Below are 18709 nucleotides of genomic sequence, written 5' to 3'. Positions count from 1 at the left end.
TATGCCAGTTTTATATCACTGCAGCTCTAAATCCACCTAAATGTTAAACAACAGAATGAAAGGAACTATGATAAATTAATCTAACAGAGTGCTGCTGAGTTGTCTTTAAAGGAAATAATGCTTTATTTACTTATGTTAATTATATTGTTTACATTATTCATACTGATATTAACATAAATGTTTGATATAACATTAAGTTAAAAAATCAGGTTACAAAGTAATAATATGTAAAGAAGAATGTATTTTTTGTTAAATATATTTTTCTTTCCTTGTAATTTACATCATTCTACAATGAGGAAGTAGCACTTAAAATTTTTAATAACAGTATTACCTTATTCAAATTTCATTTCCAGAACCAGCTAAAAATCAACAAGAATCAATAACAAGAAGCCCCAAAAGTCCTATCCCCCTTTAAAATGTTAAATCTACTTAGAGCTTTTCCAGAAAGAAATAAAACAAAATTATGTAAAATAAAGCCTATGCTGGAAGATTTTTTCAAGAGCATCATCTTTGCTTTGTTTTACATCAAAGATTCCTAAGAATCAATCTCTGTTAATCTGTTAAGTGCTTCAATTCAACTGAGAAAGGATGATTTTACTCAATAAAAGAACCAATGGGGGGATCCCTGGGTGGCGCAGCGGTTTAGCGCCTGCCTTTGGCCCAGGGCGCGATCCTGGAGACCAGGGATCGAATCCCACGTCGGCTCCCAGTGCATAGAGCCTGCTTCTCCCTCTGCCTATGTCTCTGCCTCTCTCTCTCTCTCTCTCTCTCTCTGTGTGTGACTATGATAAATAAAAAAATAAAAATTAAAAAAAAAATAAATAAAAGAACCAATGGGAAAAGAACTATCTTAGAACTGGACTACTTCATATCATACACCAAATTCCAGATGGATTAAAATTTTAGATCTAAATATGAAACAATAATATTTTTAGAAAACAGTGATGTTTATAATATCTGAAAGTGAGAAGGCTTTATAAACATAATGTCAAAAGCAAAAAACAAAGAGAAAAAAATGATAGATTTCATCACAAAGCCTTGAACTTCAAAATAATCACACGTATACAAAGCCTAAAGACACAACAGTGTGATCTTTAGTAACAGGTAACATCCGTGGGAAGACCAATGTCTCTCAAGAGAAGCTAAACATTCAACCAACCAGTATGAATTGAACATCTTTTGTGGGTTAGGCACCACACTGCCTAAAGTGTGATTTTTACTGAGAGTCTAGATTCTAGTAGAAGACTATATGGATTACTTAAAACTTCCCTGTTCTTGTGGCAGATGTCTGGGATTCCTTCCATTTTTCACGAGAAGTGCTAGTGTGACAGTAGAAACACATGTACCAATACCAACCTGTACCATTTTGGATACAAGCTTTCTACATGATTCTGGGTTACAGGCAGAACAAGTAGTAATCCTAACCAAAAGAACACAAGGTAGAAATGTCTGCAGTATTCATTTTAACACAGCCCGGGAGTCATACCTCGATTTCTGAATCATTAGAATCCAGCTGTGGTGGAAGGATGGGCAGCATGGGCTGACCCATTTTAGCCATTCGAGAGATCAACTTGGCTTTGACTGTATCAGGATTCTAAAAAGAGGAAGTCACAAAACTCATTATAATCAAGGCTCACTACTTTAGCTCTGTCTTTGGCTCTTATATCAAACCCTTCAACAAGTCCCCCTGCTGAATCGATTTAAAACCATTTCTTCTACAAAATGAGAATTAAAGATTTCTTGCGAACATGCATATGTGGGTAACAATTAATAACAACAGTAAAAATAATCCCCTATATGTTGGAATGGACAAAGTGGTTCCATATGCATTACTTCATTTCAATCGAGTCTCCCCACCAGGCATAATTCTCATTTTACAGATCAAGGGAGGGAGGCATTTAAATGACAGTACTCTGAAAATCCTGGGAGCAATTCAGCAGATATTCAGGAGTGATTTGGGGAAAGAAGGAAAGAGGAGCTCTTTGTTCCAAATTCAGGTTCATTTAACTCTGACTTGGCATTGACTACACACTGGCTCCTGTGCTAGAAGGCTCTGTATCCATTAACTGGTCCAAAGCGCAGTCTTCAGAGTGGAGAGTACATAAACCTGAGGATGTACACAATGATTTATTGCGTATAAAAAGAGATGGTCATGGGGCACCTAAGTGGCTCAGTCAGTTAAGCGTCGACTCCTGATTTTGGCTCAGGTCATGATCTCATAGGTTGTGAGATCGAGCCCCCATGTTAGGCTCTGTGCTCAGCAAGGAGTCTGCTAAAAGAGTCTTTCCCTCTACCCCTCCCCACACCTGCATAAGCACGTGCTCTCTCTCTCTTAAATAAATCTTAAAAAAAAAATAGAGATGATCATAACTTCCATTTTTGAATTATTTTTAAGCTAAATGTAAGACATTAAGCTTGTTTACAGGGATGGACAGTACTTTACGTATGTAATTTGTAAATAGATACACACACTAGGAATGTGTGCTCATTTTTTCTTGACTGACTGGAAGCACATAATCAAAGAAAGCTGGGTTCATCAAAAGAGGACTAACTATATAAACCATACCACACAATGGCATACTGCAATCCAGAGATAAAAAAGAAGCAGTTTTCTATATACTAACATGGAAAGATACTGTTAAATATACTGTAATATGGGGCAGCCCAGGTGGCTCAGCGGTTTAGCGCTGCCTTTGGTCTGGGGCGTGATCCTGGAGACTCAGGATCGAGACCCGCATCAGGCTCCCTGCATGGAGCCTGCTTCTCCCTCTGCCTGTGTCTTTGCCTCTCACACTCTCTCTGTCTCTCATGAATAAATAAATAAAATCTTAAAAAAAAAAAGAGAGAGCTAGGCGCCCTTATTAAAAAACAAAAAAACAAACAAAAAAATACTGTAATACGTAGAAAGCATGGTAGGTAATATATATACTACATTATTTTTTTTGAAAAGGTGGAGAAATAAAATATACATTCCTATCTGCTTTCATCTGCATTAAGAAACTGAAAGGATATATTATAGAACTAATAAAGTCAGTTACCTAAAAGGAGAGTGAGATGGAATGGCATACACAGGGATAGGCATGGGAGTGAGCCCTTTCAATGTCGACTTTGTTATATTGTTTTGATAACTGTACCATATGAATGTAATTACCTATTCAAAATAAAAAATAGGGGCAGCCCCAGTGGCTCAGCGGTTTAGCACCGCCTTTAGCCCAGGGTGTGATACTGGAAACACAGGATCACAGGATCAAATCCCACATCGGGTTCCCTGCATGGAGCCTGCTTCTCCCTCTGCCTGTGTCTCTCCCCGCCCCCCGCCACCCCCCCCCCCGTGTGTTGTGTCTCTCATGAATAAATAAATAAAATCCTTAATAAATAAATAAATAATAAAAACAATGTAAAAAGAAAAAAAATGGTTGAGTTTGCTTCAACTAAAAAAAAAAAAAAACTGCAAAAAGACAAAAAATTTAAAAAATGGAGACCACTAGTCTGCTGGAAGTGACTGAAGCTTAGAAATAGGTGACAAAAGTAGCTCAGTTTAGAAAGTATCATAAATCCAATACTAAATGATTTTCATGACTGTTCACAGATCTGAGGTTATACTTTTTAAATTTTAATTCTTTGGTTTAATCTTCTGGGTTTCAGGGATTAATTTTTCCACATACCAGATCAATTACTTGCTTAATAATTCCTGCTTTGGGCTGAATATAAACAAGTAAACTAGGGCTGGAGAGAAAGTAATCACCAATTTCACTCCATGCAATTATCCTATTTCCCAACAGGATAGGTAGGTGAAGGCCACAGGGCTTTCATCTCAGGATCATGCAGCAAACTCAAATGCCTTCCTGGACCAGGCAGGGCAGCAGCAGCAAAGTACAGTGTACATGCTCCCAATGGCATTCAAATCCAAATCTTACTATAACTGTATGCCAGTCTTCTTGTCTTACAGTTAGGGAAACACAGAGGCTCAGTAACCAGCTCAAAGTTAACTAGTTGGTGAATTAGTGCAGAACTGATCTAAGAGAATGAAAGTGTGAAGGTATGTAGTGTTAGCAGTAATCATGATAATAAAAAGAGCTAATGTTAATTGAGCTCTTACAGTATGCCAGACACTATACTAGAATCTCCACACATATTACTTCATTCAAACATCATAAGTATCTCTTACGTGTAAAAATCTTCTTGCTTAATGAAGTCATACTTTATGTAGGCTCTGATTTTTTTTAAAATTTTATTTACTTATTCATGAGAGACACAGAGAGAGAGAGAGAAAGAGAGAGAGAGGCAGAAACACAGGAAGAGGGAGAAGCAGGCTCCATGCAGGGAGCCTAACATGGGACTTGATCCTGGGTCTCCAGGATCACACCCTGGGCTGAAGGCGGCGCTAAACCGCTGAGCCACCCGGGATGCCCAGTAGACTGATTACAGTGCTTTGTGAACATATCACAAGAACCTCATAAAAGGGGTTGTGGGAATTATTTATTTCCATTTTAATCATAAAGAAGCAGAGGATCAAAAAAGTTACATAAGTTTCTCAAGGCTGCAAGTTTATAAGAATAAAGATTTGAACCCAGGTTTGCCCACATAGAAGCCACCTAATTTATGCTAACTCCCAAGTAAGGGGAAATTAATAAAGTAGCTGTGTTTTTTCTGGTCTCTAACCTACCCTACCCCTAGGCACACAAAACCTTTTCAGCAGACAGGGGGTGAGGGAGACAGACTTCTATACTCACTGTATTTACTGTAAGCTGTTCACTGAGGGAGTTAGATTTGACACGAAGGGCTGGCTCCCTGAAACCAAGTAAGACATAGGCTGAGGTAAAAAAAGAAAATCCCAAATCTATAATCTTAAATCCCAAATATACTGGATAAACAAATTGTTTTGAAAACATTTGCCAATTCAATGGGTGTGAAACAGAATTTTAATCATTCTTCAGTCTGCATTAGTCTCTGAAAGCTGGTGAAAATGAATGATTTTCCATTTAAATTCTTATTATTTACATGTTTTCCCTTAGATATATATTTTATGGTTATGCCTTTTACCCAATTTTCTTCCAGAGTTCAGCAGGTATTCATAAACATCCAAGTTAGTGCTTTTAAAGACTATGAATGTTAATCCTCTGTCAGAAAAATCTTGATGCTAGTATTTTCCCCATTTCGCTCCTTTTTTTTCCCCAATTATTTAAAATTATTTTAGTTTTCAACTATCCTGATTTCTGATCCCCTCTAAGGATCATTTTCATGGACAATGAAAGAGCATGATACAACACCAGGATCTTACCCTGATTTGAAAGGCACCGATGTGGGTGGTGATACAACAGGGTCAGTAGAGAGGCCGTCAGCACCTGGTATGGGAGAAGGGGCCGCAGAATCCCGGGAACTAACACTGTGCCCATCAGAACCAGAATCTCTGGCAAACTTGACCTAGGGAGCAATCAACCACAATTCAAACAAGCTATAAAAAAGGCACCCTGCCCTCTTCTCCACCCTCCTTTCTTTTACTTATTCTTCACAAGTCATCACCTGTTCCCTTGTAGCAAATCAAAAAATGTCAATAAGCCAATAATAATAATAATAATAATAATAATCACTCACAATCCAACTACACAACATGGCTAGAATTGGGGACGTAGTACTTCACATTTATGTCTGTGTATGTTTGAATATTTTTTATAAAAAAGAGACAATATTATTTTGTGAACTGCTTTGCTTATTACTCAGTTACATATTTCCATGTTACTAAATTATTAATCTACAACATCATTTGTAACCACTGAGCCTTATTTCTAAACTTCAAGGGTCATGCCCATACTTGCCATTAATCTACAGGAAAGTCTCTAAAAGATTTTGGGAATGTAAGTCTTAAATACTTATGCTGCTACAAAATATATTCACCAATTCCTAGTTGTTACTCATCCAGTTTATTCCCAGTTTTGTCACAACACAAACAATTCCTCTGTGTATAACTTTCTATCTATCCTCTTGCACATAATCATATCTAAAGTATAAATTCCCAGAAATTAAATAGTTGGGAGAAAAAGTATGTTAACTGTTTTTTTTTTTTTAACTTTTTAAGACTTTTGGTATATACCACTAAATTTCACACCACAAAGGGTGAGCTACTCTATATTCCACAGGTAGTATGTAGTGTTCTCTTGACACTCATCATACTGGGTGTCACTCTGTAGCCGCCTGGCATGTCAATTTGTAAACAACAGGCAAGGGGCACCTGGGCACCTCAGTAGGTTAAGCATCTGCCTTTGACTCGGGTCATGATCCCAGGGTGCTGGGACCCAGCTCCTGTCTAGCATGGAGCCTGCTTATCCCTCTCTCTCTGTCCTTCCCTCCTGCTTGTACTCTCTTAAGTGAAGACTCTATCTCTCAAAAAAAAAAAAAAAAAAACAGAACAAAGCAAAACAAAACTTAAACAGCCAAACTATGGAAACAGCCCAAGTGTCCATCAACTGATGAATGGATAAAGAAAATGTGGTACATGTATCATGTGGAATATTACTCAGTTATAAAAAAGAATGAAATCTTGCAATGACATGAATGGAGATTATACTAAGCAAAATAAGTCAGAGAAAGACAAATACCATATGATTTCACTTGTATGTGGAATTTAAGAAACAAAACAGATGAACATAGGGGAAGGGAAGAAAAAAGAGGGAAGCAAGCCATGAGACTCTTAACTGTGGAGAACTGAGGGTTGATGGAGGGAAGTGGGTGGGGGAATTAAGAAGGGAACTTGTTGGGCAGCCCAGGTGGCTCAGCGGTTTAGCACCGCCTTCAGCCCAGGGTGTGATCCTGGAGTCCCAGGACTGAGTCCCACGTCAGGCTCCCTGCATAGAGCCTGCTTCTCCCTCTGCCTGTGTCTGCCTCTCTCTCTGTGTCTCTCATGAATAAATAAATAAAATCTTAAAAAAAAAAAAAAAAAAGAAGGGTAACTGTTATGGTGAGAATTGAGTGTTACATGTAAGTGATAAATCACTAAATTCTACACCTGAGGGCAGCCTGGGTGGCTCAGCGGTTTAGCGCCGCCTTCAGCCCAGGGTCTGATCCTGGAGACCGGGGATCGAGTCCCACATTGGGCTCCCTGCGTGGAACCTGCTTCTCTGTGTCTCTCATGAATGAATAAATAAATTTTTTTTAAAAGCATAAAATTAAAAAAAAATTCTACACCTGACACTAATATTACACTGTATGTTGACTAACCGGAATTTTTAAAAATATTTTATTTATTTATTCATGAGAGACACAGAGAGAGAGAGAAGAGAGAGAGAGAGAGAGGCAGAGACACAGGCAGAGGGAGAAGCAGGCTCCATGCAGGGAGCCTGATGTGGGACTCGATCCTGGGTCTCCAGGATCACACCCTGGGCTACAGGCGGCGCTAAACTGCTGAGCCACCCGGACTGCCCACTAACCAGAATTTAAATAAAAACTTGGAAGAAAAAAAATAAGCATGTCAACTTATAATTCATTGATTATTAGTAAAATAGAGTATTTTTTCCTTAGGGTTACAAAATGCCAGTCTTGATGGATTCAAAGTGGTTTGTTATCTAAGATGAACCATGACTTCCTCAAACTCAATGAAAAATTGAGACAGGATACAAAAGCTGTGAAAATCGTAGCTAAAAGCATATGAGTAAAAGAAGGGTGGCACGACACAGCAGAGATAAGGGTGTTCAATTAGGAAAGAGGCATTGAGAAGAAAACAGTGTCATTGGCTGCAGCAGGAATAATAGCCACAATGAAGAGGACTATAATGTTTATTTTCTGTATTGTATTTCATGGTTTATAGTCACAAACACTATCACATTTTGACCTAAAAAACACAGTGTAAAGCAAACAAGGTCTTTTTTATTTGGAGGGAGGTATTAACTTATTTAACCATAATTTGTTACACATTTTATTATAGAAAATTATATATATATCCTTGATAAGACTTTTTAATGGAAAATAAGGGGAAAATGTAAAAAAGATAAAGTTTATGAACTCTATTTCCTATCTCCAGAGAAAGTCACTTTTAATCATTTATTCTAACACTTTCAGAAATTTTCTATGAACATGTGGGCATATATATGTATAAATATATATGCACATACATATAATTGCGTAAATATACTTACATATTTATATATAAGTATTTTTGTATGTTTATATGTATTTGTGTACACACACACACACACACACACACACACACACACACGAGACCATACTATCTGTACTGACTTGCAACTTGCTTGGATATTCTATAAGAACTGCATAAAAATCCACTCTGTGAAAGACCACAACTTAACCAGTTGCTTAATGATAGATATTTAAGTTGTTTCCAGTTTTTACTATTATAAATAATGTGGCAAAGGGAGGGAAACTATGTATCTCTATCTATGTACAGATATCTTTGCATACTTGTATTAATATAGTGATGTGATAAATTTACAGCCATGGAATTACTAAGGCAAAAGGCATGTGTATTGGGTAGGAATCACTATTTTATAGAGTCAATAAAAAGCTTAGTGTAGAGAAGTGATTTGTTCAGTCACCACCTCTTCTAGACTCTGAATAGAGCTCCAGGAAGAACATACACCTTAGTCTTTAGATTCCAAAGCCATTGACTGCCCTTTCCAACTATACCATTGCTATTAAAAAAAAAAAAAAAAAAAAGTATTTGAATTTGCTTTTCTTTTTTTTTTTTATTTATTTATTTATTTTTTTAATTTTATTTATTTTTATTTATTTTTATTTTTTTTATTTTTTTATTTTTTATTTTTTTTTATTTTTTTTTTAGAATTTGCTTTTCAAACATTTATTTATTAATTTTATTTAATGGCAAAAAGGACTCACGAAACACAAAACAGCACAATTTCACTCACCCGCCTAATCTCCACCTCATACACCAGAATTGAGTCCGGTGATGGAGTCCATCCTATTACCCCTTCAGAGCCAGTAGCACAGGCTGGAGGAATGACAAGCAACCGCTTCCCTCCTTTTTTCATGCCCAGCATCCCATCCTCCCAAGCCTTTGGGAATCAGAGAAGAGGAAAAGTTCATCAAGACATTAGCCTTTTCATTAGATGAAATGAAGTCCCAGATACTAGGCTCCTCTCCTCCATACTTTCAGGTTTGAACCTCTCAAGAGCTATCAAATTCAACTATAATCCACCCCCCTTGGTTAAGAATGTTTAGAATACTGCTTCTATTCATTTGTAAAAGTCAGCATATCCAGGGCTGGATAAAATATGCTTATCTTAGGTGATGAGAGAAATTGTGGAGGATAGTACAATGGTATTATAAAAGAAATAAAAGCTACCATTCGGGGGCGCCTGAATGGCTCAGTCGGTTAAGCAGCTGCCTTCGGCTCAGGTCATGATCTCAGGGTCCCAGGATCGAGCCAGTCAGGCTCCCTGTTCAGCGAGGAGTCTGCTTCTCCTTCTCCCTCTGCCCCTCCCTCCTCTCATGCACGCGTGTGTGTGCGCGTGCTCTCTCTCTAAATAAATAAATCAAATCTTAAAAAAAAAAAACAGCTACCATTCATTAAACACATTTTCCAAGTACTCTGGTAAGTCTTTATTTGCATTACATTGTTTAACCCCTAAAATAATCTCATAAGGTTAGGAGCATTATCCTCATTGTACAGATAAAAAAACTGAGGCTAAGGGAGGTGAAGCAACTAACACAAGATCAGATGGTTAGTAAATTTTTAAGCCAAGATGCAACATTAGATCTATCTTTAAAGGTCATGCTTAATTCCTATGATCTACAGGGAAAAGTCTCCAAAAGAGCCCGGGGAAAGGAGGGATAAACAAAGCTATGAAGAAAACCTTTCTTTCGCCAGTGAGAGCTTCACAGAGCATACTTCCTGACACAAAGATATCCTATATGTGTAAAACACTCTTTATTTCATAAAACACTTGCACAGCTGGGAAAGAAAGGCACATGAAGCCAAGTCCACAGATTCCAATCCCAGTGTTCCTCTTGCTACCTGGTAGTTGCTTCCCACAATGACTGGGAAGTGCTGATTCAAAGCATCTCAGACAATTAAGAATCATCCATTATGATACAATTCTAAAAGAAATAGTTCCATCTCTTCCCCTATTAGGCTACAGGAAGGATTTAATAATTACCTCAGTCATAATGAAAAAGAAAGGGTAGAGATCAAACAAATGTCCCCATCTTCAATATATTCTCATAGATAAAAACTTCCCAACCAATGTCCCAGATAATGTAACACATTTTTCTCTTCCTACTTTTTAACCAATCCTTTTCAGACTCAGAAAATACACTCAGGTTAGAAATTTTAATTTAATCTAAATTAAGCCCATTGCAACTGATAAAGCCACATAAGAAACACAGTTAAGCTTGTACCTTGATGACTTTTCCTGATCCTAATTTCAGGCGAAGCAGCTTATCTTTGTTAGCAGTAGAGTCCAAAACCTACAGTTTGATCAAAGTAAATGAGATCAGCCAATTTCAAAAATAATAACCATGTGTTGGTCAATACAGATTAGCACAGTATTCCTGGAATGTCAAATACACTGAGGGGGGAAAAAGTTCTTAAAAGACCTAAAAAATGAGGGCAGCCTGGGTGGCTCAGCGGTTGAGCGTCTGCCTTCAGCCTAGGGTGTGATCCTGGAGACCATGGGAGATCGAGTCCCATGTCGAGTTCCCTGCATGGAGCCTGCTTCTCCCTCTGCCTGTGTCTCTGCCTCTCTCTCTCTGTGTGTCTCTCATGAATAAATAAATAAAATCTTTAAAAAAAAAAAAAAGACCTAAAAAGGTCACATCATGGCTCACATTAAGGCTAAGTTGGCTAAGCTCTTTCTGTATCATACTGCTTTCGTAAGCTTAAGGATATTAAAACACAAGTCCACTCTATTTATAGTATCTACTATACAAAAAAAAAAAGAAAGAAAAGAAACAACTATGAGTAAGTTCTAAAAAGAAGTTTTAAGACCTAATCCTATAAGAATAAAGTCAAGTTTAAAACTGATACAAAAGGGCAAGACATACACATGAAAAATTACCAGAAATGATACTTAGGAAATTAGTTTTCATTCTAAATAGGAGACAAAGTAGCAATGAGCAGATTTAATAAGCATTTCATGACTATGCCTCAAAAGCAGTCAAAGCAGAGTTCCTGAAAGATTTCTATTTGCCAACGACAGCAATTCACAGTAATAATATTTTATATATGAATAGCCCTCATGCCATTTCAATTACAAATGAACCTGCAGGCTACATTTCCTTACCTGGCCCAGGACATGGTTCTGAAAGAGCCAGCTGGTATAGGCCACTTCCAAAGAATCTCCAACTTCTACAGCAGGGCCCTCCGCTACAATGAGGTCCTGGGAGAGCACTGCATCTAGGGAGGGGGTGCTGTTGCACTTGGCAATGCACACCTGCGAGATGAAATCAAAGCAGCATAAACTTAGTTTAAGCTCAGTAAATATTCAGTCCATTTATTGCTAATGCTCTTTTCCAAACAGTGGTATCCACTAACAAAACTGATTACATGTTCAGAAGTAAACTATTCCAAAGTTAGTAATCTTGCCAGGAATCAAAGTGCCTAAGAGTAAGGCTTTGGAGTCAGACTGTCTGGGTACAAACCTGGGTACTGCCACTTATTAACTTGTGGCCTCAGCCAAATAACTTAACTTCTGTGAACCTTATTTCATAAAGGTATTTTGTAAAATGGAGATAAAAACTCTGCATATTTCCTGGGGTAATTATAAAGATTGAGCTAATACAAAGAGTCCTTGGCACCGTGCCTGGTAAATAACAGTAAGTACACAATAACTATTAGCTTCCATTATTATAAGGATTTTACCGTTTCAGTGTCTGGGAACCTGTAAAAGCAAGGAAAGCTTCTAAAATGATTTCAGAAAGTATTTCTAAAGACAATAAACTAGAAAAAAGGTCCTCTGCAAAATCATGCTGCATTTCCAGATTTGCATGTCTATCACCTACAGATTTAGTCATATCATCTCAGCACAAATCTTTGACAAAAGAGTCAAATACATCTTCATAAATACTTACTTTATGGTCAATTATTTAACATGGTCTACATTAGAAGTTTGTTACTCATTTTCTTAAAAGGTTTCATTATCGCAATCAAATAAATGCTACCTAAAACAATGAGAAGTTATTACCAAGCAAATAAGACCAAAAAAAAAAAAAAAAAAAGATAATTCTATATGTTGGCATATAGATAAAGTAAGAGAACAGATATGAATGTCAAACAGTACGATCTCTATGAAAAACTACGCCAAACTGCCTACAAAACCAAGAAATATATGGACTCTTGGGCCCAATCCTTCACTTCTAGAAATCTAGCCTGAGGAAATAATCAGAAGGTGGGGGGGGGGAGGACAAAGATTTATACACAACAATGCTTACTACAGTACTGATGGGGAACACAGGGCTAGCTGAGGACAAAGCACAGGCTGACACCCCATAAACGACCTCCCCTTCCAGGGTAGGATATGTGACATTCCTCAGAAAGTTTCCAACTATCTTAATGTTAATGCCTTTCTAGAGGGAAAAACAACCTTTAGGTTGATGATGACAGGTCATTCAGTATCTTGTAGGTCTTCTTTAGCATATGAAAATCGTTTTGAAACCTCCCTTTTCCTTATTTTCTCCCAAGTCTGCAGGTATATCAGCCACCCTTCTCAAGCCTGGGGCAGCAGTTCTTCCTGCCCACGGGTCCTGTCCTCCTGATTTAATAAAACCACTATTTTGCAACAAAGACGTCTCAAGAATTCTTTCTTGGTTGTTCGCTCTGGATCTCACCCCAACAAACCTCACCTATATTCCAAAACTACAGCAGTATCATTTATTTCAGACTGAAAACAGTCTTAATGTCTAAAAGTAAGGGAATGGTTAAATAAATTAAGGAACACTCATACTCCGCAGCTTTCAAAAATGTTTCTAAATAATTTTTCACGAAGTGGGGAAAAGCACATTATACATTGATAAAAAAATATAGCGAGATATTGAACTCTTAAAGGAGTATATCTACTTATGTACATTACACATAGGAAAAAAAATAGTGGTTACTTTGGGCAGGAAGATTTCAAGTGATTTTTTTTTTTAATTCTTTCCTAAATTTTCTACAAGCATCATTTAACTTTGTAAAAATTCTTTTAAAACACTATTTTTAAAAGATAGTTTTATTTATCCCTTAAGATAATTTATGAAGTGGAAAATGTTTTAAAAAGTTTGCATGACTTTTTTTCTCTTAAAGTCTCATTTTCAAGCAATTTCAATAAGGATTCCTATTATTTCCCTGAAATACAATAAGCTCAAGTGACAACTGAGTGGGTTTTTAATGCTTGTCACTAACAAAACACAGGTGGTTATGAATTTTCATATAGTTTCCTAAAATCAAGGGAAATGCAGGCTAATGTTTGGCCTCTCACAGGAAGAATAAAATGGTATTACCTGTTTATTGAACTCCACTGCAGCCTTTTCAGACTCAAACATGATGGACCAGTTTTGTCTCTGGTCATCATAAAAGGTACTATAGTTGTTGGGCCGAACCTGGGGAAAGGAGAAATGTTGGGATAATTCAATGACAAGCGGCACAGTACATAAATCTGACTGCCTAAACTTGTAGATAAGGGTCTTGACTCAGGTGGACCCAGAGAGAGATAGGGAACTTCTTCCCTCCCATCTCCACCAACCACCATTGGTCCATTTCCTAGAAGGCAGCCAAGAGACCTTTTCAAGAGGCTCTGTTAAGATATCCACTGTGATGTCCAGGGGCTGAAGCAGTAGATCTTACTGCCACCAGGTACACACAGACCGATCGATTTCTCCTATAAACCCATCCCAAAGGAGCTAACGAATACAACATGGGAAGTCTTACCATTAGCTCAAAGTTCAGATGAATCCTGGCAACAGTAACTGACTGTTGTTGACTGATATAAAGAAGAATCCTATACTGTACTCAAATAAAGGTGGGCCAAAAAAAAAAAAAAGAAAGAAAGAAAATAAAAGTTAAAAGGAAATACAAAACCAGCAATAAGATGTCAGGGATTGTGCTTCAAAGAGGCATATAACTCAAAACTCACTTGATCTCTTAAAGCTTAAGATTTTAAATTATATCTCCTCACTAACCATTTTAATTTCTTCTCATCTTGGCCTTACTTACTCTTTTCTGTAATTAGTAATGTCTTTATTTTGTTGGTATTTTCACTGGTATGAGGGATGACAAGAGATCTACAACTGGCCAACACATACATGAAAAGATACTTGGTGCTGGGCAGTCCTGGCGGCTTAGTGGTTTAGCGCCGCCTTCAGCCCAGCCCAGGACCTCACCCTGGAGACCTAGGATTGAGTCCCAGGTCAGGCTTCCTGCATGGAGCCTGCTTCTCCCTCTGCCTGTCTCTCTCTCTCTCTCTCTCTCTCTCTGTGTGTGTCTCTCATGAATAAATAAATAAAATCTTTAAAAAAAAAAAAAAGAAAGAAAAGATACTTGGTGTCATTAGTCATTAGGGAAATGTACACTAGAAACAAAAAAAGTACCACTTCACACTGATTAGAATGGCCATTCTTTTTTTTTTTTTTAAGATTTTATTTATTTATTCATGAGAGATACAGAGAGAGAGAAAGAGGCAGAGACACAGGCAGAGGGAGAAGCAGGCTCCATGCAGGGAGCCCAATGTGGGTCTCGATCCAGAGTCTCCAGGATCACGCCCTGGGCCGAAGGCAGGCACTAAACCGCTGAGCCTCCCAGGCTGCCGTAGAATGGCCATTCTTAAAAAGAAAAATAATGAAATATTGGGTAGTAGAGAAATTAGAACAGTCCTCTATTGCTTATGAAAGTGTAAAACAGTGGGGCACCTGGGTGGCTCAGTCTGTTGAGCATCTGTCTTCAGCTCAGGTCCTGGGATCGAGCCCCAAGTCAGGCTCCCTGCTCAGTGAGGAGTCTGCTTTTCCCTCTGCCTTTCCCCACTGCTCGTTCCCTCTTTCTCTCTTTTTCACAAATAATCATGAATGGCTAGTATATGACAAAATCAGCGACAACTAGACATTAGCTCTGGATGGGAGAAATGAAAGATTTAAGGGACATAGCAACCAACTGCAATGTATGGACCTTATCAGACCCGATTAAAACAAACTGTAGAAAATAAGTAAAGAAAAAAAAAGAGAAAGAGAGAGAGAGAGAGAGAGAGAGAGAGAGAGACTACCAGGTAAATCTGAACACTAGCCGGTAGTGAATGAGATAAAAAAATTATTGTCAAGTTTTTTTAGGTGATAACTGCATAATGGTTACGTTAGAAAAAAAAATCCTTGGGATATATACTAAAATATTTACAGCTAAAACTGTATGCTGGAGATATAGTCAAAATAATCTAAGCAAAAGGAGACTGAAATTAAAATGAAGTAAGATTATTAATTCTTAGAGTCTAGAAATGGGTTTCTGGGGGTTCATTATTCTAATCCCACAATTTTTATATGTGTTTCCAAATTTCTACAGGTAAGTTGTTTGTTTTTAAAACAAATGAATGTTGTCTATTACCTTAGTTACCCTGAACAGGTTATCTTATCTATGGTCTCAAGAGTGTCTTAGGAATGTGACTCTTAGTTCACTGGGCCTTTGAAATTCCATAATTTCTCATGCTTCTCTCAACAATGTCTAAAACATTCTGGAGAATTTGAAACTAGACACAACCACATATGGAAATCAAATCTCAGGGCTTCTAGCCACATTTGTTTTTGACCAAACCAACAGTATGCTGTGTGATCCACTGCCCATCCCATTGTCAAACTTTCAAAGGATAAACACTGGGTCATTGATCCAGGCATAAAGATAGAAAAGCTCTAAGTAGAACACTAAGTGTTTTTCACTACCTAGCAGATGGATGTCATGGGTAAATGGTTTACTCTAAAACTCTCCAAGTCTTTAGTACCACTTCCACAAAGGTCAAACTTAAAAGATCTTGCATGGTTGGATTTGTTTCAATGCACAATAATCAGCAAGATGTGACTATAAATGTTACTATTTACCTCATATTAAAAATTCACATTCAAAAAAATTTTTCACATTCAACACAATCATCCTAATCCTCTAACACATGAGATACTGGGTAAGTCCAGGTAAAAACAAGCTCATCAGTATGATCTGGGACACCTGAATGTACACAAGACATGGGGGCATTCTCACCTCTCTGGCTGTGTGATTCCCCAGGACTGCAGCACCAAACTTGCCCTGCTTTACATATTGACCATTCATGCTACAGAAGCAAGAAAAATAATAGGTATTAATACTTTCTTAAACTAAGTAGAACCAGCTTCTATTTGCCACACAGAAGGTAGAGAATCTAGTCATCCAGCCTCAAGAAAAGGAAAGAGGTGAGTTTATAATTTAAAGCTCTTATGCAACTTCTTTACTCTCTAAATATCTATTCATAATATCTCAGTGCAGTGGCTTTCTTTGAGCTCTTAAAAAGGCAGTTGTTGAGGCTATAAGCACTTCCTAGACACGGCTTAAAATACTAGACAAGATGGCTTTTCAAAGTTTTATGGGGAGAGTTCTCTAACTGAAATGTTAAAAATCATTACTGATCCTCTGGCTATGGAAGGACTGGGCAGCCTAACTGTGTAGCTCATTTTGCCACGAATAAAGGCTTATTGAGAAAAGACAGGAGCTTAACCCGGTATCCCCCATCCCACCCTCAAAAAGCATTCCTTCTCAGCTACTTACTATCGATAGGCATGAACTGCTGTTGCAACCAAGACAGTGGAGGTGCCTGTCGTAGAGGGTGCTGCTTTTGCTGTCGCCTGATTTCCTGAAGATGAAGAAGAAAACAAAGATGTAATTCGTGTATTTCCTAAAACTGATTTTTAACCACTAAAGCAGCTTCAAAATTCTATCTTATAGTTAAGTGGTACAATGTTTTTATGGCTGTTATCCTTATCTGATCCACAGAACAACTCTCTGACCTCATCTGGGGATGAGGAAGCTGAGGCTTGAAGCACCTGAGTACCTGACATGATGATGGCAGGGAGCCTAGAACTAGATTCCAGGATTCCTATTCCTCTCCATACAAGTCTTGGGGCTGGACCAGAGGCACTGCCCAGAAAGTGAGGTCATATTCCATCTACTTTCTTTTTTTTTTCTATTATTTTGCCAGCTATAATATAAATAAGATTACTTCTCCTTCTCTTATTTCGGACTGGAAAATTAATCATGATATTCATATTGCATTCACTACTTCACTTTTCTTTTTTTAAGATTTTATTTATTTATTCATTAGACACACACACACACAGAGAGAGAGAGAGAGAGAGGGGCAGAGACACAGGCAGAGGGAGAAGCAGGCTCCATGTAGGGAGCCCAATGTGGGACTCGATCCCGGGTCTCCAGAATCACACCCTGGACTGAAGGCAGTGCTAAACCTCTGAGCCACCAGGGCTGCCCACTACTTCACTTTTCTAGTGATACAGAGTAACACTAATGTTGTAAAACAGTGTATTTAAAGAAAACTGCCTATTTATACTCACCACTTGAATGTGTTGATGGAAGAATAGTGACAACAGTGGCACAGACACAGAAACCAAGAACTTCCAAAAGTCTCCTTGTTTGATTTCTTTCTTTTTATTAAAAATAAGACCACAGTCTTAAAATGGAGTCACTTAAGCTAAGTCCCAGTCACCAAATTGAGACTTCCCTACACTTGTCACTGAACTGAGATTGACGTACAGTTTCGGCTCTCCCTGAAATGGAATCTAGAACTAGTCAATCAGGAATTCCCTGTTCAGCACTAGTTAGGTCATCAGCATGACAGCCCCCTGCCATCCCCTGAAGGAAAGTAGTAATCTTGCAGTAACTATCTTGTTTTCCCTACTGTAACCTCCCATCTGCCTATAAAAGTCATTTTGTTCAACTCCTCATAGCTCCCTTCTATCTGCTAGATGGGATGTTGCCCAATTCATGAGTCACTGAATAAAGCCATCTTTAAAATTTACTCAGTTGAATTTTTTTTAACAATACTGACACATCTTTTCTTCTGATTACTTTATATTTTGCAAAACTTAGCAAACGCAGAAACAGATAAAGAAAATAAAAGTGACCCTGTAGTCTCACCAGTTAAAAATAAACGTTAATAATTTGATGACTTATTCCTAGTCTATTTTCAATACACATAAACTTTGCAGCTTTCTTATGTTTTCTTAAACAAAATTTATAATTTAATTTGATAACCACCTTTTCTTATTTAGCATTAGTATTTCTTTTAAAACAGTCTTCAAGGGGAGCCTGGGCTCCCTTGAAGCCTGGGTGGCTTAATGGGTTAAGCATCTGCCTTTGGCTCAGGTCATGATCAAGCCCCCACATCAGGCTCCCTGCTCAGCACACATGCTCTCCCTCTCTAATAAATAATCTCCAAGACAAAGATAAAATAATACTAAAAATGCTTTTTAGTGGTTACATAAAATGCTATACTACAACTCCACCAGAATTTATCCAATGTCCTATTATTTGACATTTCTTTGGACTACTTCCAATTTTCCTCTATTATAAATAATGCTACGGTGAACACCCTGGAAACCTACATTTTTTGTATGTACCTCTAATTACTTTCTTAGAATAAATTCTTAAAACTGAAATTATAGGGTGAAGAAGTGTAAAACATTTTAAGGTTTTGTCATGTCCAAATGCCCTTGAGAAATATCATACCAGTTTACAGCTCCACCAGCA

General features: G+C 37.7%; 1 protein-coding gene across 3 annotated transcripts in view; it reads right to left on the bottom strand.

Annotated features, from left to right (window-relative positions):
• FKBP15 (FKBP prolyl isomerase family member 15) overlaps positions 1 to 18709 on the bottom strand; it is a 62684-nt gene that overhangs the window by 24624 nt on the left and 19351 nt on the right. For all 3 annotated transcript variants that reach the window (XM_041762256.1, XM_041762258.1, XM_041762259.1), the window contains exons 3-12: positions 16715 to 16799; positions 16175 to 16244; positions 13874 to 13948; positions 13447 to 13545; positions 11253 to 11402; positions 10369 to 10437; positions 8877 to 9023; positions 5282 to 5424; positions 4734 to 4791; positions 1487 to 1594 (exon numbers count right to left, since the gene is read on the bottom strand). In XM_041762256.1, the coding sequence (XP_041618190.1) occupies positions 1487 to 1594; positions 4734 to 4791; positions 5282 to 5424; positions 8877 to 9023; positions 10369 to 10437; positions 11253 to 11402; positions 13447 to 13545; positions 13874 to 13948; positions 16175 to 16244; positions 16715 to 16799 (1004 nt within the window). The remainder of the gene's footprint in view (positions 1 to 1486; positions 1595 to 4733; positions 4792 to 5281; positions 5425 to 8876; positions 9024 to 10368; positions 10438 to 11252; positions 11403 to 13446; positions 13546 to 13873; positions 13949 to 16174; positions 16245 to 16714; positions 16800 to 18709) is intronic.

Source organism: Vulpes lagopus, chromosome 7 (assembly GCF_018345385.1).
Source record: "Vulpes lagopus strain Blue_001 chromosome 7, ASM1834538v1, whole genome shotgun sequence".
Classification (NCBI taxonomy): Eukaryota; Metazoa; Chordata; class Mammalia; order Carnivora; family Canidae; genus Vulpes; species Vulpes lagopus.
Note: the sequence above shows the minus strand (reverse complement) of the source record. Positions and strands in the feature narration are given on the sequence as shown.